The sequence below is a fragment of the Protobothrops mucrosquamatus genome, unplaced genomic scaffold (genome assembly GCF_001527695.2).
Source record: "Protobothrops mucrosquamatus isolate PMUCROS unplaced genomic scaffold, P.Mucros_1.0 scaffold784, whole genome shotgun sequence".
NCBI classification, from domain to species: domain Eukaryota; kingdom Metazoa; phylum Chordata; class Lepidosauria; order Squamata; family Viperidae; genus Protobothrops; species Protobothrops mucrosquamatus.
In genome coordinates, this window is record NW_015387052.1 from 100,126 (window position 1) to 124,962 (window position 24,837).

The 24,837-nt window shown below is 36.4% G+C and overlaps 1 protein-coding gene across 1 annotated transcript in view; it reads left to right on the top strand.

The window, feature by feature from the left end:
• ZSWIM6 (zinc finger SWIM-type containing 6) overlaps positions 1 to 24,837 on the top strand; it is a 100,824-nt gene that overhangs the window by 67,241 nt on the left and 8,746 nt on the right. The window contains exons 5-11 of the mRNA XM_015818751.1: positions 3,488 to 3,667; positions 5,050 to 5,226; positions 5,446 to 5,592; positions 8,234 to 8,380; positions 9,611 to 9,871; positions 13,197 to 13,332; positions 21,757 to 21,914. Coding sequence (XP_015674237.1) covers positions 3,488 to 3,667; positions 5,050 to 5,226; positions 5,446 to 5,592; positions 8,234 to 8,380; positions 9,611 to 9,871; positions 13,197 to 13,332; positions 21,757 to 21,914 — 1,206 coding nt within the window. The remainder of the gene's footprint in view (positions 1 to 3,487; positions 3,668 to 5,049; positions 5,227 to 5,445; positions 5,593 to 8,233; positions 8,381 to 9,610; positions 9,872 to 13,196; positions 13,333 to 21,756; positions 21,915 to 24,837) is intronic.

Consider the following 24,837-nt stretch of genomic DNA (forward strand, 5'->3'; position numbering starts at 1 on the left):
AAAAAAACACTTCAAACCAAACTCTAGGGTACCTCACAATATAATAAACCATAAAAACATATTACAGAACAAAACAAGATGGGATTCAATCACTTTGTACAAAAACATGGGAAAAAACCCATATCAAGTGAGGAGGTTCATATGTCTTAACCCATCCACTAAGAGAATAGCCAAGTGTTCAGCCTTAAAGAATGTCAACAGAGTGAGAGACTGATGGATTGATTGACTGACTGACTTTCTGGACTTATGTGGCCACCTATCTCATATAATGACTCTAGGAAGCTCAAAACAATCTATAAAAATAATGATACAAAGAAAAGTATCCTTACGCTGAGGTGCAAGACCAAACAGCCTCCTAGCTCAATCTCAATCTCATAGCAGTTTTGGGGGAAAGAGCCAGGTCTTCATGGCTCTTCAGAAGGCTAAAAGGATAGGGATCCCTCAGATCTCAGGTGAGAAGCTTTTCCAAAGGGCTGGGATGGCCACCAAGAAGCAGACCTCTGAGGTCCCATCAGGTCATAACATTTAAAGAAAGAGACCTTGAGTGTATCTACTCTATCTAAAGTTAACTAATAGGATGTGCAGATACCCTCAGGGAGAGGCAGTTCCACAAACAGATATGGATTCAGGGGGATTTCATTCCAAAAAGTAGGGTCTATGGAAAAATGTTGAATTTGTAAGGTTGACCAATTAAAAAAGCAACCCCAGAAAAAATGTCGGAATAGGTGCCAATCACCCTCTAAGGGAGTTTGTCATGGAGAAATGTTATGCTTGATTTATCCATCCTGTCACCTAATCTATCCATCTGAAATGAGAATACAGGATGGACTAAGCTCCATATGGAAGAAGGGGTCCTGGGAGTATCTAAGAGCCAAATCCTACCGGTATAGCCAAATCTTCGTTTATCTCATTTGTTTTTCAATTAATGATTTGTTTCAGTTATTCTTTAATCTAAGTAAATCTTTTATTTTTTCCTCAGTAACTCTGTTGGTTATCTTTGGATGGGAGGAAAAGATGTAAATTAACTTAGATAATTCTGTTTTATGGCAAGCCAAGTATCTTAATGTGTGTCTGTGGAAATTCTCAATTATCCAGGTGATGATTGTCTCAAAGGTGCTTTTTCCAAAAGGCAACTGGACTTTCTTGTTTTTTTTCCCTTTGAAAATATTTTGCTTCTCATCTGAGAAGCTTCTTCAGTTCAGAACTGAAGAAACGTTTTGGGTGAGAAGTGAAATGTTTTCAGAGGAAATAGCCAAGAAATTCCAGTTGCCTTTTGGAAATAGCTCCTTTGGGATATCTTAATGTTTATGGGAAACAATTATTAATCATAAAACAGGAACTGCATATATGCTTAATAGCTTATATGTGGTGGAGAAATGTATGCTAATATAATACAGGACTTTAATAATATTTGTTTAAGTAATAATATAAGAAGAAACTTCTATTTCTGATTACTGGTTATATTCTGCTTATCTGAAAGGATAAAACACTAGTGTCCAATAGGTTTTGTAATGTCTGTATTGAAATGAGATTTGATGAAGTAAAGCCACCTCTAATTCAGAGCAAGATAATAATTGTGAAACTAGAATTGACAATGCCTCACTAAGATGTGACAGTTTTAATATTCTTTCTCTTGTGTGAAATTAATACCAAATTGCAGTTGCAGCATGATGAGTCTTCTAATTATCTTCAGGGAAATATGGAATTTGCATATTGATTTATGATATGTGTTTATCTTTGTACCAGGAAAATCTCTTAGCAGGCTGAGTTGCAGCAATATTAAGAAAAAAAAATCTAAACATACTGTATATGTGTCTGTACCTTATATAACCAAGCTTGAACCCAACAATAAATTTTTTTACAGAGTTATATTAAAATTAAGGAGGAATTACCATTTAGCTTTGTCACTGAACCCTGGTTTGTTAAAAATGTCAAAATGCACAGAAATTGAACAGCTATCATTTATTGATGAAAGAATACATGGGCTGAATTTACCAGTTGCCAGGAACAGGAAAAAAAAAATCTTTTTAATTGTCAATAGACTGAATCATTTTGAATTCATGAACTGTAGTATTTAATGTAAAAACTGATCTGGTCAAATAATGAGTGTGGCCACATTGCACATTTGGGCAAGATTGTTTTGGGGATGGTAGTGAATGGGAGAGCTTTCTTTGTTTTAATTATATGGCTACTTTAGGGTTTACACTGATTTATGGGATTCTCAACTCAAAATGGCAAGAGAGAGCTCCAGAAGCCCACCACTGCAGTGCCATGTTCATACAAAATGTTAAGCAAAAACTTATGATTTTATGCAGTGCACAAAACCAGTCTGTCTGAGTGCAGCTTTCTGAATGCATATTTCAGTAAATATGGTTCTCCCTCAACTGTGAAACAATAGCAGGTATTTTCTGTGTTAAACATCTACCAGCTTCTCTAGGAAGCAAATGCTGTACATTTTGCAAAATAAAGATATATAAGGAAGGCTAGTATGAGCTTTTGGCTTGCTTCATTTTGCTGCTACTAAAAAATTAATACTTTCCAAATTGTTGAGAAATAAAATCATTTGAACTGCTTTTGAAGATTGGTATAATACGTTCAGCATAGATTGTGGCTTAGTTGCCAACTCCCATTTGCATTCTTTATCAGTCATATTCAGTTGCATGTCTTTTCTGAAAGGTTGTCATTCATTTTTAACAGATTCTGAAGGTTTCTGTAAAAGTCTATGTAAAACTCTTCCTTGATGAACAAATGAAGTGTTGCTAAATAGTACTTGTAGATGTCTTTTCTTTGCTTGTCAAGAGTCTGCAACAGCCGATTTTAAGAGCAATATCTTTATATTTAAAAATGTTCCAACAGTGCCTGATTTATTCATGTCTTGATTAGCATGCAGTGTCAGAGATAGAGGTCCTGGATTGGTTCAGACTTAAATGTCAGCAGAAAATTAGATCTGTAAATTTCAATGAAGGATTTCTCATACATACTGTAATTGCAGCAATATTTATGAAGTATACTTCTGTCCTTGGTTAACAAAAGGCAAAAAATACTTGCAAAAAATCAGAAGTTGCTTATTCTCCCTCGTGTTATGCAGAGAAGTACAGAACATCTGCACATTCAAATACTTTTAGATTTGAAAATAAAGATCAGTATAGAATTTATATAAAATAAAGATCAATATAGAGTAATAGTGAGAATGAAACATTTTCAGAGATTTTAATTAGATTGGGGGCCTATTTTCAAGGTGATTCTTTTGGTTAATTTGTTTGGTTTTTGTTGAAGGCTGGCAAGAGTCACTTGTTTGTAAGATGGGGGGAGGAGTTATATAAATTAGATAAATAAGATAAAATTTCCTGCAAGCTCTCAAAGGTGCATTTTGCATGACCTGCTACAGAGCTTTGTTATTGCATCCATTTTAAAAACTTGTATGTATAGTTCTTTTCATTACTTTCAAGGTATCCAGCCCAACTGGATATTGTCTGTCTCTCTGTAGGTGCTCTTTGGATGTGCATAGTATTAAATCCTCATTGCAAGTTGGAACAAAAGGCCAGTTGGCTGAAACAGCTTAAGAAATGGAATAGTGTTGATGTGTGTCCCTGGGAAGATGGGAACCATGGAAATGACCTGCCAAGTCTAACCAATGCTCTGCCTCAGGGTGCAAATGGAATACAAGGTGAACTTTGGTTTGGTTTAATTGAAGATGCTGTGCCTTTACCATTTTGTAAAAGCATAATAATATCTTAATGCTGATATTCTGGATTTTTCAAGCCTTTGGTAAAAAAGATTAACTAAAAGATGGTTTGTTTGTGAAGTGTACAGGTTTTGCTGACTATACACATGTATGTATAGTCACTGACAACACCTCAAGCCATTTTCAGTAATGTGAGTCATGTTATTTTCTTTTGGTCATTTCAAGGACTATATTTCAGCTAATAGAATGTTGGGTTGACATTTAGTTCTGAATTGCTTTTCATTGTGTAGATGTCCTTCCAATGTAAACACAGTATGCTGTACTAAATAGGAACTATGCGTATTTAAGTTGCTGGTGTTGCAGCATCATGGAAATGTTTTAAATCAAACACTTTTCCCAAAATCAGTAAATAAAATATTAGTATTTTTTATATCATGATGTATATATTGGTGCCTTATAAAACAGATGAAAGTAATTAGAGGCTAATGCCTATAGTTCATTTTCTTATTCAAATGTTATACGAAGCAACCCTGTTTCCCAGCTTCTCCCAATACTAGCATTTGGGTTGAAGCATTCAGTCCATAATTCCTTTAATACATTTTTCTCAGATCACTCATACTATTTCATTTCATTTACTAACCTTTCCTGCTGTGTGACACCACCAACGAAAATTACTTTAGGATGTCGACAGTACTGCTGCACTTTCTAACAGATTAAAATTATAATTGCAGAGAGTGCATCTTCCAGCTACTTAAAACCACATTGCAAATTCCTGGTTGTGTGGTTTGAAGGGGTGTAGTTAAATGCCAAGTTAGCATTTAAATGCCAAGTTGGCATTGTACAGTAAAAAGAAAACTCAGTACCTCAGCAGCTTTTGTATTAATTTAAATCTGTATAGCCTTGGTATGAATCTTCAACCTCTCCTCTATCAAAGAAGTGATTATTCTTGTATATCTATAATTGTTCCTGTTTGAAACTGAATATTAAATATACATTGTTTATGTGTGTGATTTGAAGCTATGGTGCAAACTAATCATTGGTGGACTAGCTTGTATTAGAATCATAAAACTGGAATATTGTCTCCTGCTCAGTCTTAACTGAACTTGGTGAACTGAGTGTATAAAGCAACTATTCCAAGCTTCATGATCCCCAGATATTGACTGGGAATTGTGAGAGTTAAGTCATTAGAGGAAACCAGTTTGAGGAAAGCTGATGTAGGGTAACTTCGGTTTCATCCAAAATTATGGAATATGTGTGAAAATGATGTTAATAAGAGAGAATGGAAAGTAGGGAATGAATGTGGAGGATTGGGGCCATATGAACATTTAAAAGTATATAATTCTTTGAACTCTTTGGGCTGGCAGATTCATCAAACAGGTCTCACCGAACGGTGTTCACACGAGCTATTGAGGCATGCGATCTCCATTGGCAGGACAGTCACTTACAGCACATTATTAACAGTGATCTGTATACCAACTACTGTTACCACGAAGAAGCTCAAAACTCACTCTTTGATTCTCATGGGTGGCCCCTCTGGCATGGTAAGTGGCTTAGCAGGAAATACATGTCCCTGATTTCAATGCTTTCTTTTTTGTTGTTGTTGTTGAAGAAAAAAGACAGAAACATCTGGAGAAACCAACAGAGCTTCCTTTCAGATGGGCTGCTCGATTGGTTTTTTTCCTGTAGATTCCTAAAATTATTTAATGGTCTTATTCCAGACCCAGATGGACTTAACAATGCCTTCCCTTTTCCTTTGTCAGAGCATGTGCCTACGGCTTGTGCACGAGTAGACGCACTCCGATCTCATGGCTACCCAAGGGAAGCACTGCGGCTGGCAATTGCTATTGTTAATACTCTAAGGAGGCAGCAGCAGAAGCAGCAGGAAATGTTCCGGTTCCAGAAGAAAGGTAAATGTGGGCAGGAGGAAAGGCCAAAGGATACAGCATGGTGAGAAAAAATCTGGAATGAGACTAAGAATAAGCAAGTGCTGGTTGAACATATAGCACTGCAGGTTTGCAGTAACTGTAGCGGGGTGTGTGTGTGTAAGAGCCAGTTCATTGCCAAATGTCTGGTAGGAATAAAGCTGCTTCTCTGTATCTCTCAGTAAAACAACAGTACAAAGAGCTCTTTCATTCTCTTCTCTTAATCTTAAATTTAGGTGCAGAACATTATAGAGAAAATATTCCTGAAACAAGCTAATTATAATCATCTATTTGTAAAATAGCAGAACCATCATCTGCACTCTTATTCAGGGCTTTTTAAATACTGATTTATTTAGGTGGGTAGTTAAGATTATTCATTTAACAGTTTAAAAATGTGATTGTGGGAAGTGACTGTATCCATAAATCATACAGATTCTCGCATGAGTTCCGAGAAAGTTGCCTCATGTAAGCTGAGCAAAAAAATTGAGCTTGTGAAACCATGGTCAGTTTACCCTCTTTGTTAGTGCATTGCTCACTCGCTCATAAGTGAAATAATACACGAGTGTCCTTGAATAAAAAGATAAGATCTCTGCCCTCTCACTGAAATTATGTATGTGTAACTATGAAGCTCATTCCCATGCTTCTATACTGATTGTAGTTCAGATGTAGATTCTTTCTCTTTTTTTGAGATAGCCTCAATCAACACTGGGTGAGGTCCTGCCTAGTAAATCCAAGAGATGGGCTCTAACCCAGTTTTGAATAACACCCTATCTACAAGATCAGAAATCTACCAAGTAAGGATGCTTGTTTATAGGGAAAATGGAAATAAAGCTGTCTTTTAAAATTGAAGAGGGTGTGTATAATACTATTAATATGGCACAGAGAAAAAATAGGGAGATGTATATGATGTAGCCCTTCCACTACTTCCATCTGTACATTTTTACCTGTCTGCAGAAGATTAGGCCTGTAGGATTAGTTTCTGTAGGCCTGTTCACTTTTGGGATGACAGCCCCCCCCCCAATAATGTGGACAGCATTGGGTGGAACTGCTTGGAGACATAAGACAGAGTCCAATGCACCCAGCCTTGCTTGTGCATTTTGCTCCTTATAATCATGCATTAGGCTTCACCCACTTTCCCAGCCACAAATGAACCATATAGGCAGATCATGAGAAATACAAGAATGCAAGAACTACAGAAAAATTATTAGAGAAAGTAGGAAGCCATGGCCAAAGAATTTCACCAACTACAGTTAGAGTTTGGGGCAGGATGACTTTTCTCCATTTGCCCTTTGTTTCTATAACCATCTGAGTTACTTTAATGTTATTTTTCCCTTACTGAGAACAAAATACTCTAGTATTTTATTTAATAAAATTCTGGAAATCTGTTTGTGAGTTTATTCTTTTAAGAATTTGCTTGAAGACATTAGTGATAGAACATCTGCTGCTCATTCAGACATTTGCTTGAATGTCTAGAAAGCTAACAGTGGGGAGAGTACTAACCGAGCACATAGGTACTCCAGCCTCCACTCATTCAGGTGAGAGGTCTTAATGATCTGTACTAATGTTGACTTGTAATAAGTTCATATGGCTGTGTGATCAAGAGCCCAGCTTTATTCCAGACCTAGCTCATGAAGAAAACTGAACACAAGTTCATCTGCCTCTTAAACTTCCCACCTGAATACATGGAGGTATTCAGATGGTGAGGCTGGAGCTGTGTTCATGGGCTTCATTCTCTCTGCACCTAAAATGTTCTGCAGATTGCTGTGAGCCTGAAGCAAAAAATTTATAGGCACTGCTTGAGCTGAGTAACTTATCTGTAGTATCCCATATTACTGTTCCATTTGCTGCTATTGCCTCCAGTTCTACTTCTCTTCCCTTTATGTAGTATTAAAATTTAGTTTAGTATTTTCTGGAATCTTGAGTAGATAGTCAACCCTTTGCAGATTAGTGGGGGCTCAGGAAGTGGTTGTTGTCATTTACTGACAGTGAACTATCCATAATGTACCTCTTCTATTCCATATGACACAAATTCTCTTGGAAGTTACCCATTCAAATAGTTGGTCTCTTGGTTTCAGTTCTAAAGAATTCTTAATTAAAATAGTGAACATTTTTTAAATGGAGAAACTAAAATAAATATCTCTTCTATGAATAGTATAAATATGCTTCCTGTTTATAAATTCTGTAGAAATAGCCCTAAAGATAGTTTGGATAGACTATTAACAACAACAGTAAAAACTTTAGACAGTTTTTGTTGTTGTTAGTAGAGTCAACATTTTTGATTCCTAGGAAATGAGACGTTGCTTGATCTTGATTATTTCCAACTGACCAGGATTTCTCTTCATTGCTGGAGTTTGAAAAAGCTAAGCAGTGCTATAGTTAATCAAAATTTCAGCTACTGGCATTGCCACAGTTCATCTATTGTGAATCTCTGATGGGCATGTTAGAGATCTGAATTCAGATTCTAGCTCATTTATGACCAGTCGTTCCTAGATTTACTTTACTGATTTGGAAAAGTCTAACTGATAAGAAAAAGAAACATGTGTGTTCTGCATTTTAAAATGCTGTAAACAATATCAATACAATTATGATCATATAATCAATATGTGTGCTTGTTTTTTTTATGTAGAACTTCTTCACAAAGGTGTTACCTCTATTACAAATCTAGAAGGTTGGGTTGGGCATCCATTGGACCCAATTGGCACTCTTTTCAGTAGCCTTATGGAAGCCTGCAGGGTGGATGATGAAAGCTTCCATGTGTTCTCAGATTTCACAGGTAAAAATCTGATCTTATACTAGCTGTGTATGTGGATTCAGTATTTTCAGACAAGTTGCTTTTTATTATTTATTGCATGTTAACGAAAGAACTAGATTTGGAACTGTTAGCAGTCAGTTTGAACCAAAATATTTCATAATTAAAACATTCTTTGAAACGGGATATTGAAAATGCTTAAGAAGGGGAAATTCAGGAAATAGAAGTTTGTTCTGAGTAATCAGTGGCTTATCTTACTTACTGAATGTATCAACCTGCCTGATAGCAAGAGAGGTATAAGTTCACCCAACTATTGCCTTCCAAATGTGTTGATACCCAGCCAACATGGCTGAAAAGATTTCAGGGAATTATAACCCCAGCAAATCTGTAGAATACCAATATAAGGAAAAATGTATCTAGCTAATCCTTTTTCAGTTTAGGATGTTGGACTGAATTTGAGACCTTTTCTGAATTCAGAGCATGTGGTCTTTATTACTTGACTTGATATTAAGAATATTAATAACATTGCATTGCATGTTCAACTGTTCATATTGTAAATAATTTAATTATAATTTATTTATTTTCATTTTAAATTATTTAATATAATTTTTTATATTAAACATTTACACAACTGCCCATCTTATATTGAAATCTGGGTGGCTCCCAAAATGATTTTACTACTTTCCTATGATTTAGTCAGTATTGTTATTGTGCATATTGCAGATGAAGGATGGCAAAGAATAGGAAACAGAGATTTCCTTACAACCATGTAGTGAGCTCATGACAGAAGTAAGGATTTCTTAATTCATTTTTCAGTCGTTTGCTGTTTTATATTTAAGCTTCGAGTAGACAGCATTTGACTTCTTTCAAATTGCTATTAATACATTTTACAAAAATGCTGTTTTGTATGTTTTGAAATTTTGTGTTCTGATTGGCTTATTGTAAGACAGGATTCTCATATCATACCTAAGCCATATTTTATTTATCTATGGTTTATTGGATAAAACATTAACTTGCTTAATATTACATGTGACATAAGCCATGATTTACAAACTACATTGCTATATTCATAGAAAATGCTGAAGCAAAAACAAATGTTTGGCTTAGCGTGATGTACAAATGTAACTATCCTAGTTTTGCTACATTTATAGGAAGCTTATGAATGATAAAGAATAGGAATAAATAAGGCATATAATTTCTGAGAAACCATTTTCAGTGGCTTTATTGTTTTTATTTTGTAACTTTTTGTTCTAGAGAACATGGGCCCATGCAAATCTCTGGAATACTATCACTTGCCTACCCACAAATTCTTAGAAGAAGGAGAATCTTACTTAACACTAGCAGTGGAAGTGGCATTGATAGGATTGGGTCAGCAGAGGATAATGCCTGATGGCTTGTATGCGCAAGAGAAGGTTTGTCGAAATGAGGAACAGCTAATTTCCAAACTACATGAAATAGAATTGGATGACACTCTGGTGAAGATTTTCCAAAAGCAAGCAGTCTTCCTGTTAGAAGGTAACTGATTACTGATGATAACTTTCTTTCTTAACAGCTTTTAACAAAAATAGGAGGCAGGTTCCTAAGTAGGTTCATTTCATAATCAACAAGCTCTTACAAATCTAATGACTGTTTAGAGAGCTTCTAACTATTCCCAATCTACGAATTTAAATATTGCACATATGAAGAGATGGTTATCCTTGACTCTACAGAATGGAAATTAAAATAGGTTTGTTTATTTTGTTGTAATTCTAGCTATTTTAAACGAGCATGGAAAATTTCAATCTCACATGTGAGATTATGAAATTCTTGTAGTCATCACTATCTCTTTCGGGTGAAACTTAAAACACATACAATTAAGCTTTCTCTAGTCATGGAGATTCTCAATCATCCAAGCCAGTGGTGGGATTCAGCCGGTTCGCACCACTTCGGCAGAACCGGTAGCTAAATTTTTGTTGCCCAGGCCCAAAATGGACTTCCGGAAGCAGCATCCACACAGAGAATTGGTTGTTCACATATCTGAATCCCACCACTGATCCAAGTCATGGTTATCCTAAAGAGGCTTTTTCCAAAAGGCAACTGGACTTTCTTGGGGTTTTTTTCTTTGAAAAGATTTTGCTTCTTATACAAGAAGTTTCTTTCTCTAGTCAAGCTTTTCTATGACCATCTTATGTGAAACTTCACCCAGAAGTGTATGGAGATTTTTGTAATGATTGAAAGTAACTTTTATTAGTGGAATTTTTCTGGAAGCAAATATTACCTAAATTAAGAAGGATGGATAATACTTGAAATTTTGTGAGGGCAGAATTAAAATGCATTGTCACTTCATGGATACAACAACAAATATAAAAATTTAAGTCAAGTAAATATAAGAGTGGCCATCTTTCTTACCTTTCCAAAGAAAAGCACTTTCTGTAGATAAGTACAAGAATCAAAAGTCAGGTATTGACTTTTCTTTGAGGAACCTGGAGCAGTAACAAGGATAGGGTTGTATCAATTTTTAGAGACCTCTGACCTAAACTTAGTATTGCCTAAATGTAGGGCAGAGCCCTGAGAATTGTATTTATTCTGTTTAGGCTTGTTGCTTGAGTATTTTTATACCTGATGAATATCAAAAACTACAGTTGTGAATTAAAATCACTAATAATATAATGAGTCTTATTGAATTAGACTGTAGTCACACCTTTCAAGGTTTCTATCCTTTTCGGGCTTGTTTGTATATTTACAAAATTGCTAGGCAATTTATAAATAATAAAAAAAATAGAAGTGATAAAAATTCAGTACACTGAATAAAATCAAGATAAAATTTGTTTTCCACATCAAAACTAACTTCAGTATTGAGGAGCTTTGAGGAGCCTTGCAAAAGAGGTTCTTTTGATGCCATTCTGGCCTCTGGATATATGGTATTCCAAAGTGAGGCAGCTGTTGCCAAGAAGATCATCATTGCAAGCTGCCGCTACTGCTTGCTTGATCTTTCGGAGGATGGAAACTCAAAGTACCCCACCCGGTGGGCAGGCAGATTCTATGAGGACCAGACTGTCCCAAAGATATCAAAAGCCCAAACCATACAGAGCTTTAGAAGTAATCACCAGCACTTTGAATTGGGCTGAGGAGCTATTGCCAACCAATGATATTGTTCTACTGAACAAGTTACTATCCATTCAATAGTCAGGTAGCTGTGTTTTGGGGCAGTATAGCTTCAGGATTGTGTTCAAGTACGTTTCCCCACCCCATAGATCAAATTGCGGTAGTCTAACTGTAAGATTATAGTGGTATGTTTTTAATGCTTCCTAATCCAAGAGAACTGCTTGTTGCTCTTGTCTTAATCTAAATGCACACTCCAGCAAGAATTATGAGCCAAAAAAAATTCTTAATATTCCTGCTTTGTCATGGGCAGCACAACTCCATCAGGTCTGGTGGAATGAATCTTTATGGATCCAGAATGCCTCTTTTAACAGCAGCTTGGTCTTGCTGGGATTCAACTGTGCACAGATTTAAAATGCAGATGACCAAACTCATTCCACCGAAGAACCTACCCACTTCATAAGTCCCAGATAATCTTACAAGATAGTATCTCTCTTGTCATGTGCTATACTGTAGCCCTCAGTTATAATGCCAAAGGTTTAAATGATTAAAACTGTAACATCTGAAAACACTTCCTATTATTTCATTGGCTAAGAGTAGAAGCAGTTAAATATGTGCTGAAAGGAAACTCCTTGACATGATTGAAATGCAAAATCTTTGTTAATTTGTGTAAAGTAGTAGTTCTGGAGATATCGTTGAGGAAAAAAATAAAAAAGATAGTTTATTTTCATTAAGGATCTTTGAAGCACAATCATTCGTATTTTTCTGCTACAGTTTTTCAGTATACTGTGGTCACAAGCTTCTTTTAGAAGGCTATTCAGGTTCACCTAAGTCAGAAAAAATGTAATGGGATTAATAGGTAAAAAGTGATAAAAACTTGCATGACTGATGTATTCTACAAAATCCAATTCTAAGAGTGATTGTCTCCCTTTTCTTTTTAAAATAAGATTTATAGAAAAGTAGCTTATACTGATTCATACTAGCACTTTGGGGAGCTCAACTGCACTCACTGACAATAGTTCCCCAGGATTTAAGATAGAGATTTGTTCCTAAAAAAATACTCAAAGATACCAGAGATGCTTTCCTGTATATAAAAGTTTATATTTAATGGCAACCATGCTCTATCAGTATTGTAGTAGTAGATCATATACCTAGTGTTATATATGTTCAGTTCTGATAGTAGATCTTGAGAAGATCTTCATTATATATACGGGCCCTACAGAGTCATGGAACAGCTACTTCCAAGCATATAGTTCCTTGAGTAGGCTGACTTGATATGCCACACCTAAAATGTTCTGTTCCTGTATTTGCACTTATTGTGAATTTGGGTGAGTGCTCTAAGGATACAGGCATTTCTTACAGTGACCTGCCTTAACATGCACGACACTCTAGGGAAAAATACACATTTTGGGTGACTATGCATAAAGATTGGGAGATCTGCACTGGAATATTTCTCGCTTTCAAATACTTTCTTGAGCTGTGAACTATATTCTGCTAAAACATGTTTTAAAATATGATTCAAAAATCTATACAAGCTTCAGTTCTTTGCTTCAATACAATATTTTCTACTTGGTATTCTTGCAGTTTTTTGAGAGGGCTCCTCACCAGAGAGAGTTTTTACTTTACAGTGGATGTTTTCTTTTTTTGGCAAAGATTAGTGCAAATATTCTAGCTTTTTGATAGTTTTTGATTTTATGTTCAATAAAATTATAGTGCTCATTATAAGATTTTCTGTTCTTTTGCCTCCCCTCTCCAATAGCTGGACCCTATAGTGGTCTAGGTGAAATCATCCATCGGGAGAGTGTTCCAATGCATACCTTTGCCAAGTATCTTTTCACCTCTCTCCTACCTCATGATGCTGAACTAGCATACAAAACTGCACTGAGAGCAATGCGGTACGTATCTTTAAACTCGTTTATAAAGGAAGCCCAATTCCAATTGACAGCATGGTTCTCCCTTCAAATCCCTAAAGTCACCGCAGAGGCCTCACTCCAAACATGTGGTCCTTCAGAGGTTAAAAACATGGTGGAGAGGAATAAGACCTTTTCTGTGGTGGCCTCTTCTTATCAGATAAGAAAAGATCTTTTAGAAGAGTGGGCCATAACTTCAATTTTGGAAAGCCACTGCCAGAGTGATTTTGATAGTGCATAGTATACAATTGATTTTTATATGTATTGTAGTATAATCCTCCCTATGCTACATGTGCTGTTCTAGGGAATTCTGGGACTTGCAGTTCCAGCATGATTGGAGAGTGCACAAGTGAGAAGGGCTGCTTGATCTATTGCCCCCTGGGATTTATGCAAGTTACAAACTCAACACCTTTAGAAACTATCAAATTGAGGAAATAAAAGTTGGTATTTGAAGTGTGCCATCCTGGAAGTCTGATCACGAGGTGTGATATCTGGGTGAATGAATAACATGCAAAAGTTGCAAGACTTTTATATTTGTCTAACACACACCCTTTCTAACCCAAGCCTTTCATTTTAATTCCCCATCAGAAGATTCAATCATTTCAGAAGTAGCTCTGAGTTTGGTCCCTCTCTAAAAGATGCTTGACGTACTTCCTGCTGGAAATTAATCTGACTCTTGAGAGGGTTGCCTATGTATGTTGACTCAAGCATACGCTATAATGTTGAGAACACAGAATTAAGGGGTTTTTTTTTTTAGAATATTCTCTCAAGCACTCTTTGTAACTGGAAGTAAATCCTCAAACTATACTCTGTTCTGCTATGCTGTCTAATCTGAATTGTTTTTGTCCCGCCATAGTTTCTTTTTCCTTTCATTTTCAAGGCAATTGCTTCTGTGCTACTGTACAAGCCAGTCCAGTTCTTATGTCTGCCTCATTACCTGTCATCATAGGACAACCAGGATAGAAAATTGGAAATAAATGAGGTGTGTCATGCTGTTAACACAGCTGATTGACCCCCCCTCCTTATTTCAGCACTTGGGAGTTCAGCTGCCCCCAAGGGAATCCTTACTCTCAGTTGAGCTTTACTCATGCAGGCAGCTGTGGGTACAACCAGTTCAGTATATCTAGTGTGAAAAAAATCTGTCCTCTTGGAAAGCAAGGGAGAACCGATACTCTGAGGGGATTTCTAGGTGATTTCCAACATAACTGAGTGCTGAGTTGGGGAATGTTGCCTTCTCTAATGCTTTATAATTTGTTTCAGAAAATCACCCACTGGAACCAAGGAAGTGCAGGGGTGTGTGCAAAAAAGCAAGATGGCACCTGTAACCATGGGATTAAAGCCCTGTCCCTTTTTATGGATATTGCATGTAAAACAGGGCTTTGACCCCATGGTTGTGGTTGCCTTCTTGAATCCCCCCCCCCCCAACTTGTGCACATTCTTGGCTTCAGTGGTTGATTTCTTGAAATAAATTAGAAAGCATTACCAGAGTCAACTTATCCTCACTGGAGTGAAGCAGTGATAGGTATAATGCAGGTTTATATCACAGAGGAAGAATTTCATAATATATTCATTGAAAGCTTAGGTCTCCATTCATGTCTGTTAGAGCTGAAGTGCACTTCAGAATCAAAGGGAGAAATGTGATTCGGAGTTTCCATAGGCATGCACAGAGAACGTGTTGGAAATGCCTTAAACCAAATGCATCTTTTCCAAGATAAAGTTGCAGCTGTGAAGAGCAGCCGTACAAGCTGGGGGGAGGAGGAGGGAAGTCACAGATGCTTTAAAGTGTCTCTAGCAGATGTTACGGGGGTACAAAATAACATTTCTTAGTTGGAATCCAAAGTTTTGCACAACATAAGGTTTATGTGTTGACAGAGAGAGTGCATACAAATATAAACCCATTTCCTCATTGCCATCATGTGATTAGGCTAATCAAACTGTTACCCCCCAAAAACATTTTACAAATCAAGCAAAAAAAATATTTCTTTATTTTTGTCATACTTTATAATTCTTCATGAAACAGTCTGCTTATACAAATTGGGAAGAAATCAATTCTGTGTAGGACGCTGGAGAGCTTTCAGAATAGAAGAAAATATATATAGCTCGGAGTTGAACTGAGGAGTCCTTGGTGCTCTCTGAGCTTTGGTACTTGCAGACATTTCATTACCCAACTATGTAATATCATCAGTGCCAAAGAGTGTGGGGCTTGCTCTTTGTTTATATACCTTTGCCCTGCCAATGTTGCTGAGGGTATAGTTTTCTCTTTGGTAGTTCCTTGATTAGGGTATTATTTTCTGCATGTTTGTCTGGTGTTAATCTCTGCTTACCTGGTTGTTAACTGCTGAGGAGGATGTGGTCTGGACTTTTTGTTTCTTTTTTGTTTTTTTATTGTCTCTTTTGAATGATGTGCAAATGTGGTTTATCTCTATGTTTGTATTGATGGCTGATTTGTCAGCTTCCAGAAATTGCCTTGAGCTTTTGGATTTAGCTTACTGTAGGATGCTCAGAGTATCCTGGATGAATCTGTGGTTGAGCCTGTCTATGTGTTGTGAGATTAAGGAGTTTTATTATTAGATATGTTTGCCACCTTGAGTTATTTATAAAAACAAAAGTGGTATTAAAAACAATGACCTGTTGCCATCCTAACCCTAACTGCAATCACATGACCATGGAGGCAAGGTGATGATCATAAGTTCAATTTTAGGTCATAATAGAATTTTTAGAGGCTGTCATTAATTCAAATTGTCATGGGTTGTGAGTTGAAGACTATTTGTACAGTGTCTAAAATAGATAGTCCTTGACTTACGACTGAACCCAGTTCTGAAGTTATGATGTCTCTTCCCCCCATGGTCACATGACCACATTTTGGGCCCTTGCATCAAGTTTGCATTTACGGCCATTTGCAGCATCCCACAGTCAGTATCCAGAAAAAGAAGACATCCTACAGCAAGCAATGGGTATACATAATGACCACCACAAACATCATAATATTGGTTCTGGTCATGTGATGACACATTTTATAACCATCATGACTTAACAACCAAATTGCCAGACTCAATTACGACCGTAAATCGAGAACTACTTGTACTGCTCTCTGCATTCTTCTAGAGTTTATATATAGCTTTCAAAATATTTGAGATAGCATAAATCTACCAAATTTAAGTTTTAGTTGCAACTGAAAAGAGACATAGAAATGTTATCCGATGACAGTGGTACAGACAGGCTGTGACAAGCATTTTAAAGCACTGCAATTGTCCTGTCCTCTAGAAGGCTTTTCATGACTGGCTGCATTTGTGCGCAAATGCACAGCTGCTTGGCTTGATTGGCAGTCTCTGCAGGAAAGTTTATGCATGTACACACAAAATTAAAGCAGTTGCTTTAATGCCTTGATGGGGGTACTACTCCACACTCATATAATTAGTGAAGCCTCCCCCATCCATTGGAATGTTTTGCACAGTCCTAGTATATAGAAGTGTCCAATTAATGGCTATAATCTTATGTCCAGTTTTTTCTTCTGCATTGACATGATTAGATAAAATTACCATTCACCCAAAACTAAGAGAGAGAGAGAGAGGAAAAGACAAAAGAGCAGTTGGTTAGATTTTTATGCAGTGAGATCTTCTCTTGCCTTCCAGCTTATATGTAAGCTTCTTTTCAGGTAAAATCAGATTTCAGTTTTTCTGATTGTCAGCTATCCTCCAAAGTGGTTGATGAAATTTTTCCTCCCAAAGGACACTTGCTTGGCTCCTACACTGGTATATTTTTAGTGCCACACTTATCTCTTCCAGACATTTTGAATTTGTAAGAGTTGAATTTTTAAGCACCGCACAGTGTTGAGATAGCTGCTTTTGCATATTCATGTTTTTTTCCCTGTGCATAATTATTTCGTCTTTTATTGCTTGCTTCTCATTTTGTATATTTCCACCCAATAACAGATGTTCTGAAGATAGAATGCAAAGTGTTCTCTTTGCATGCATGTGCAGAGAGATATAGAAGGAGGCAGATCAAGAATATCATTTGCTTTGAAAACTTTTGCTACTGGGTGGATTAAGGTATATGCGGAGTATTGGTTTTTGGAGACTATTAGCGCAGGCTTCCTCAACCTGGTAATGTCTGGATCATTTGAAGTACACTTTCCTTTGATCTTCACCCAGCAAGTTTCTGGAAACTGCACTTCAACATATAAGATTGGAAAAAGCTCCTACCGGTATTACAGAAGAAGTCTTGTTCTCTATTGCCATCACAAAGAGCTTTTCCAAATTTGGAAGGGCTATCAGAACTGAGATTCCAACTCAGGGCTATACAAATCTTATTTCGGTGTTTTAGTTGGCATGCTATATATACTGATGGGGAAAGATCTTCCAACGTTTCTCTGATAATTTCAGAATGGAGAGGCTTGCCTCCATCCAAGTGTTGTGGCTATTTTTCAAATCTGTTATCTGAATGACTGTAAAAGTTCCATTGTTAGTTGTAGAGAGCAATACAAATGACAGTGATATCCTCCCCAAACAAACACAAAAGGCTTATAAGTTCCTTTTCTAGCTGATTTTCAATGGGTTCTTCCAGATAGAGTTGTAGGGACAAGTTTAATGTGAACGGAATCCCCTGCTGATTAGCTGACTTTTTTGCTCAGTACTTGCTGATTGCCCTTTTCTGCGTTTCTTCCAGCTACAGTTATGAGGCTTGTTGTAAACGGGGTACAGTACTTCTGTTTTTAGGCATTGTGGGTCACTGCAGAAGCAGCACAATTGCATGGGGTTATGTTGACAGGACAGTGATTGGCAAGGATGCTCGGCTTGTCCCAGCTTCTAACTCCCAGTGTCTCAGCCCTGTGTCAGGAAGTCAGGGCTAGTAGAAGAACTGCAGAAACAGAATAAAGCAGCTGGAATTTGCCACCCTGATGAATATCAAAAATGCCTGCAATTTTTAAAACTTATTTTAAAGAAGGAAGGAAACCCTGGGGGTGGGTTAAGCTTTTTTTAATCACCCTGCCAGAAAGGGTAAGCTCAGATAGGCTGGCAGTTCTCGGTGAATATGGTAGTTTTTTCTTTTTTTCCTCTTCTTTCTTTCTTTCTTTCTTTCTTTCTTTCTTTCTTTCTTTCTTTCTTTCTTTCTTTCTTTCTTTCTTTCTTTCTTTCTTTCTTTCTTTCCTTCCTTCCTTCCTTCCTTTCTCTTTCTCTCTCTTTCTCTTTCTCTTTCTCTTCCTTTCTTTCTCTTTCCTTCCTTCCTTCCTTCCTTCCATCCATCTTTTATCTAATTTATATACTGCTCATCTCACAGTTCACAAAGTAAACATGCCTGCTCTTGTGGTGTACTAGTGATATTAAATAGGAGGGGAAAAACCAGTCAAGCCTTTCTGAATGTTCATTGTGAAATCAGAGAACTTGAGCACTGGGGAGGTTGGTTGTATGGAAGTGCCCTGTATCATCACTTTTGACCTTTCAAACGCTGAAGCTGCTCTGAATCATCATGGTACGAAAAAAACATCATATGCAAAAAAAACAAAATCAACCATCCTATTTTCATTCAAGTAGATTACAGTGTAGTCTCTTCTAATAATAGCCCTGTAGGGGAGGGATAGAAATAACTTATCAGCAAAAAGCAACTATTTCTGTACAGCTGTAGTATCTTTTTAAACCACTGTTTGAATGTAGGCTTGCTCTCGTAATTTATTTTTTTATCTTGAATGGAATTACTTTTGATAGACTTGCCTCTGCAAGTAAAATGAAGCAAGTGAATGGCTGCTTGCTCTCTTACAATAGTCTATATTTTGAGATTTTAAACCAGCATTTGTTTAATATGACAATATTGTTTGGCATCTCAACTCTTTTGACTAAATAGCTGTTAACATTCCAGTGCAATTGTTGGGATTGATATCTCTAATAATAGCTATGGTGGAATGCAAAGGTTATTGAGATAACTTCTCTGCATACTATGAGGTGAATTTATATATACATTGTCCACCCATGTCTCTTGAAATCCAGGTGCTGAGTGCATATTATTGCAGAGAAGCTGTACCATTTGTATGGAAAAGTCTGAGATAGAAGCTAATATATTGATGTATGATATATATATCATAAATATATATATATTATAAATAATTTATAGAAATAATATCAGCATACTATTGTAAACAGACACTCACATACAGTAAGTGTGTCAATCTTTACAGGTTGAAATCTCATGCACATTTCATTGGGAATGAACCCCATTATATTTAGTGATACTTGCTTTTTAAAAAATAATGCAGAGAATCTGGTTGCAAATGTCATCGTACCTGTACAGAAAAATAGAAATGCAGAACTGGGTCAATATATCATTAATTATTAAGAGTATAATTCACATTCCAAACCTCTAATAATAATCCCATTTAGAATGGGATGTCAGGTTTACCTTTACATACCTTAAGCATGTGTGTGTGTGTGTGTTGATCATTATCAGCTTTTCTTAGTGTGCAATATGAATAGGAAGCACGGGAAAAACAAAATAATTCAGAGAATTTATTGTATAAGGACCTTACCACAATGTTATGGTTACATTGATTTTAACATATATAGCTTGCTCAGTATGGGATTCTTCCTCATGGCCACCCACTCTTGAGTTGGCAGAAAAAATTGGTCATATAAAATGTGATGTCCCTATAGGTGAATCTTTAGGTATAGGGCACCTTAAGCAGAGGTTAGAGAACCACTCCAACTTTGTTCCCTTCCCTCCCATCAAATATCATACACCAGTGGAAGAATGTTGACCTGTCAGTCTTCATACATATGCTGGGGAGGAGGCAAGGTTGGTCAGATGTCCAGAATGGTAGATATAGCATTGTTTCAAACTTGTGTTCTTTCAGAATGGGACTTTTTGGGAATAGTGTCATAATGTCCAATTCATGTTCCAAAGAAGCCCCACTCTCAATTGATAACAAGGTTTCCTTAGGTCATGACTATTCCAAAGAATGATTGTTGATCCAGCCTGATCAACAGCTGGAAAAGCCAGGAGAGATGCACCATGAAGCAGAACAGAGAGAAAAACTCTTTTCTGTCTCCCACTTCTTTCTCTCTTCCTTTTCAACAGATTGTCATACTGAACTAGAGCTTGGCTTGAAGTCCCAGAATTACAGGGGGGGGGGAAACCCAGGTTTTAAAGAAATGGACTGTCCTGCTGCTCAGAGTAGAATGATCATGGAAAGCTATGCCCAGAAGCCAAAGATAGTGCCTAAACCAAGCTATCATGGCCAATAAATGCAAGGCTGATGATACCATCTTGGGGGAATGGTCATCTGATCACCCACGAGCAAACTGGTCAGTGAGGTGTATTAAATGGTTTCCAGACCAAAACTTTTTTAGGGATGGAGGAGAAAATGCTATTTAATTAGGAAATTAATTAGGAAAATCTAATGATGGTGCTACCCTAGGTCAGAGGGCGATATGAAGGCAGTGTTATGAAGACTCAGTAGAAAAAAGAGGTTGCCAAGGCTTGTTTATACTCCACATATGAAGAAAGGCTTATAGTAGCATTGTCCTTGGTTAACAATGGTAAGTGAGACTGGAAATTCTGTCACTAAGTAAAGTAATCATAAAATGTGATGCCATATGACTGCTGACTTACAATTGCAGTTCTAGGTGCAGTTATTAGGCAAATCCCACACAGTCGCTATTTGCAATGTCATGTGATCATTTATTTATTAAATTTACATGCTGCCCTCTCACTCTGAAAAATGACTCTCAGCGGTTTCCCCACTGACTTTATTAGTTCGAAGCTGGCAGTAAGCTCACAAATGGTGATCACATGACCATGAGAATGCTGCAAAGGCCACAACTTTGAAAAGTAGTTGTAAGTCTCCTCATTCTGTATCATTGTAATTGTGAATGGTAACTGAATGAATGATCATTTAACCAAGGACCACCTGTACTACAATTCTACAGTTTCCCTGGTTTGTCACTTGTTTACGTTCATATTTGCAGAAACTTGCTGTTCAAAATCATATTAAGGAAAATTACATATATAGAAGTCCAAGGTTTTTCTGTCTAAAGTGAATTAATTGATTAGTTGTAGAAGAAAAATAAATGTTGTACTTTGATGATCCATAATAATAATAATTTGCCTAAGAATAACCATTAGGCCTGGAGTCTTTAAACTTGGCCCTTTTATGACTTGTGGACTTCAACTCTGGGAGTTGAAGTCCATAAGTCATAAAAGGGCCAAGTTGAAGACCCCTGCATTAGGCGCTCACTTTCCCCTTCCTATATGTTGGGAGAAACCATGCTATTTTAACTGTGGTAAATTTTAAAGAAGGCTGAAATGGTCAAACTATGTGGCTTTTGGATATTGAGTTTCTGTAGAAGGAAAATTGTACTTGTGATCAACTAGGTTACAAGTTTGCATGATCAGTAAGAGTATATATATTTTTACTTGCAGGTTACTGGTATTGGAATCAACAGCTCCAACAGGAGATATGTCTCGTCCTCATCACATAGCATCAGTTGTTCCAAACCGGTATCCCCGTTGGTTCACTCTGAGTCACATTGAATCTCAGCAGTGTGAGTTAGCATCAACTATGCTAACAGCAGCCAAAGGTACAATCCTGACAATAAAGCAATTTGAAATTTTAGTTTACTAAAATTTAATTTGTGTTTAGTTGATCAGTGTAACAAATTTAGTTGATAAGTGTAAAAAAATTTTTTTTCAGTTTGTCAGTTTCCCTCTTTTTCTATTGCATCCCCAGAGAGATTAGAAGGTTTCATATGAGTTTAGACACATTTTAGTTTAGACACCATATAGGGCAGTATGTAAGTGATGTAATTGCCTTGTTTCCTTAAACCAAGATGAGTAGCTCCTGGCTTCAGTTTCCTCTTACCAGCTCACAGAGCTGAAAATGAGGGCCATAGTTGGTAGGAGTAAATTCAGGACAAGAGATACACTCAGTAAAAAGTTAAAGTAGAAATTTCTGACAAAGGGAAAGAAAGTTGTGAGAGTTTGCACAAAGTCCAAGCCAGACCATATATATTTAAAACAAAAGGAACATAGTTTTTTGACAGGTTGTTTGTTTTAGAAATGTATAAGGCTGCCAAACTCTACAACAATTCTGGGCAGCATACAGTAAAACAATCATAAAATGCAATTTTTTAAAAACAATGACAACAACCAAATGCCAGGGAAAAAAACCCAACCATTAAAAGACAATTAAAGCTGAAGGAAGGCATGTTTAGAGGCATGTCAAAAGATCGATACATTGAGGAAACCAATTCTTTCTTTTTTTCTAGTAAAAAGCAGCACAGCTTATCAAAGCAAGATTGTCGGTCAGTACAAAGGTAGTTCAGAATAGAAGCAGAACCATCTTGGATGAGATTACTTTTCCCTATAAAATTCAAATTTGCAGTTTGAATGTATTCTTAACTTCAGCCCTGAATTATTTTTGTACAGACTTTTCAGTGCACCAAGTCTGTTCTATCCTAAAGGTGTTAGATCTTACTGTGGTAACACCTGCCTTAGTTACAATCCATTTTTGAAGTTTTGTAAAGCACTCTAAATGGGACTGCCTGCCTTAGAATAGTAATTAAAAGTTCAGCTAGTTGAAACTAGTCAAACAATAATCAGTTGGATTATTGAACAAGATTGTATGTAGGGTTACACACCTCCATTTATTTCATAGCTATTAGCTCTTTTTTGGCCATCATTCATTGTTGTTTATAATTAATCACTTCACAACTTGGGTATGGGTTATTAAAAAAACCAATTCTCTTATATTAGCCCCCCAAGTTTTAATCTAACCTGGACTCCCAACTATAAGAGTCACATGTCTACATATCATCTTGATAGGAACACATGGGGAGCCTTTGGGATAGCTGCTTCTATAATTTGGAAATCCCTGTAAGCATAGTTTAGGCTAACTGACACATGAATTTTAAAAAAGTATATTTAGTTAAAACCAACATCAGCAGATACACCAATTTAAAAGGCAAACACATGCCTGAATACAATGTATTTTATTTAGCAGTTGGCTGTCTTACATTGTCCTTACCAAGGCTGTGGAAATCATTCAAAGGATGCTTCAGAAAGCATGGGTTTTCAGTGATGGATCAATCATACTTACCTCCTTAAGAGCACCAGTATTCTACCAATATATCCATCGAACAGAATGACTGACAATGTGTCCCTGGTAAACTAAGATTACTACTGTGAACACCTTCAGAAATCACTTTTAGGGTATGAAAAATGATATCCTTAAAACATGGAAATTGCATATTAGCTAATCAGAATGAAAAACTCTTCTCTCTGACTGAGTTGTTTTAGTATTTATCAGGCAACACTAGAACAATATTTTGCACAAATAAATGCAATCCACATTCTCTCACCACATTTCATATAAAAGTATATCCACCTTTCTTGAGCATACTGTTCCTTTCTCATTATTGTAAGACACAGCTTAAGTGCCAAAAAATGTGCTTGCCAATCCATGAAGTCCATGAAGAAAGGATGAAATTATTTTGTTGGAAATTTTGCTTGACCAGGAAGCAACTATATTCACCTAATACATTATCGCTTCTTTTAGTGTTTATAGAGATCTTTCCTGCTGGCCTCTGCACTGAATTTTGCCAACTAACAAGGATATCACTTCTTCTCAGTCTGTTTAATAGGGTGGAACAAGATTCCAGTCAAAAGGTTCAGATTAGGAAATTCCCAAATGCTACTTCCATGCAGGGTAGAATGTATATTTATTTATTTTTCACATTTCTGAAGGCCCCATCTCCCTCAAAGAGGGATATGTTTGAGTGCATAGATGATCAATCACAGATACATAATTAAAAGCAAACAGACTACTTCTTCGCACTAATATCTCTGAGGCTGTGAAGCAATAATCAAATCTACCTACTTAGCACATTATTAATTTCTCCATTCCTTCCATATTTTAGTATTAATTTCTTTACATTAAAGTGTATACTCTCAGAATTCTTCTCTGCAGATTCTATACAGGAAGTTTGATTAAGGAAGAAGTATACTAGTGCACTGACCTTATGATTGAAGTAAGGTTTTGATTTGTTAATTTCAGCTTAGCCTTAAATTTTCCTTTTATTTGCTAATGATAGCAAACCTGTACGTAGTGCAGATACTGATCCACTATAGTACAGTTGGGTTTACTGTATCCTTTGTAAAATGAATATGTTTTCATTGAACCATACTTTAGCAAATATGTTAGGAAGCCTTTTTGTCATAATTATCTGTAACCCTTCCACCATATATCACAATATTTATATAGATATATGTTTAGAAACTGCAAATATAAATATAGATTATTTAAGCTTTTATATCTCTTCATAAAAATATTTTTAAAAGATCTATTAGTTGCCTTTTTTATTCATACACATGCTTCCCTCATTACTAATTTCATTTCCCTTTTCTGGACTGGATCCACTGGCTGTATATAATGAACTATCTTATTTACCAGTGATACATTATATATGCAGAATCCCTAAAATAAGTACATAAAATATACATTAC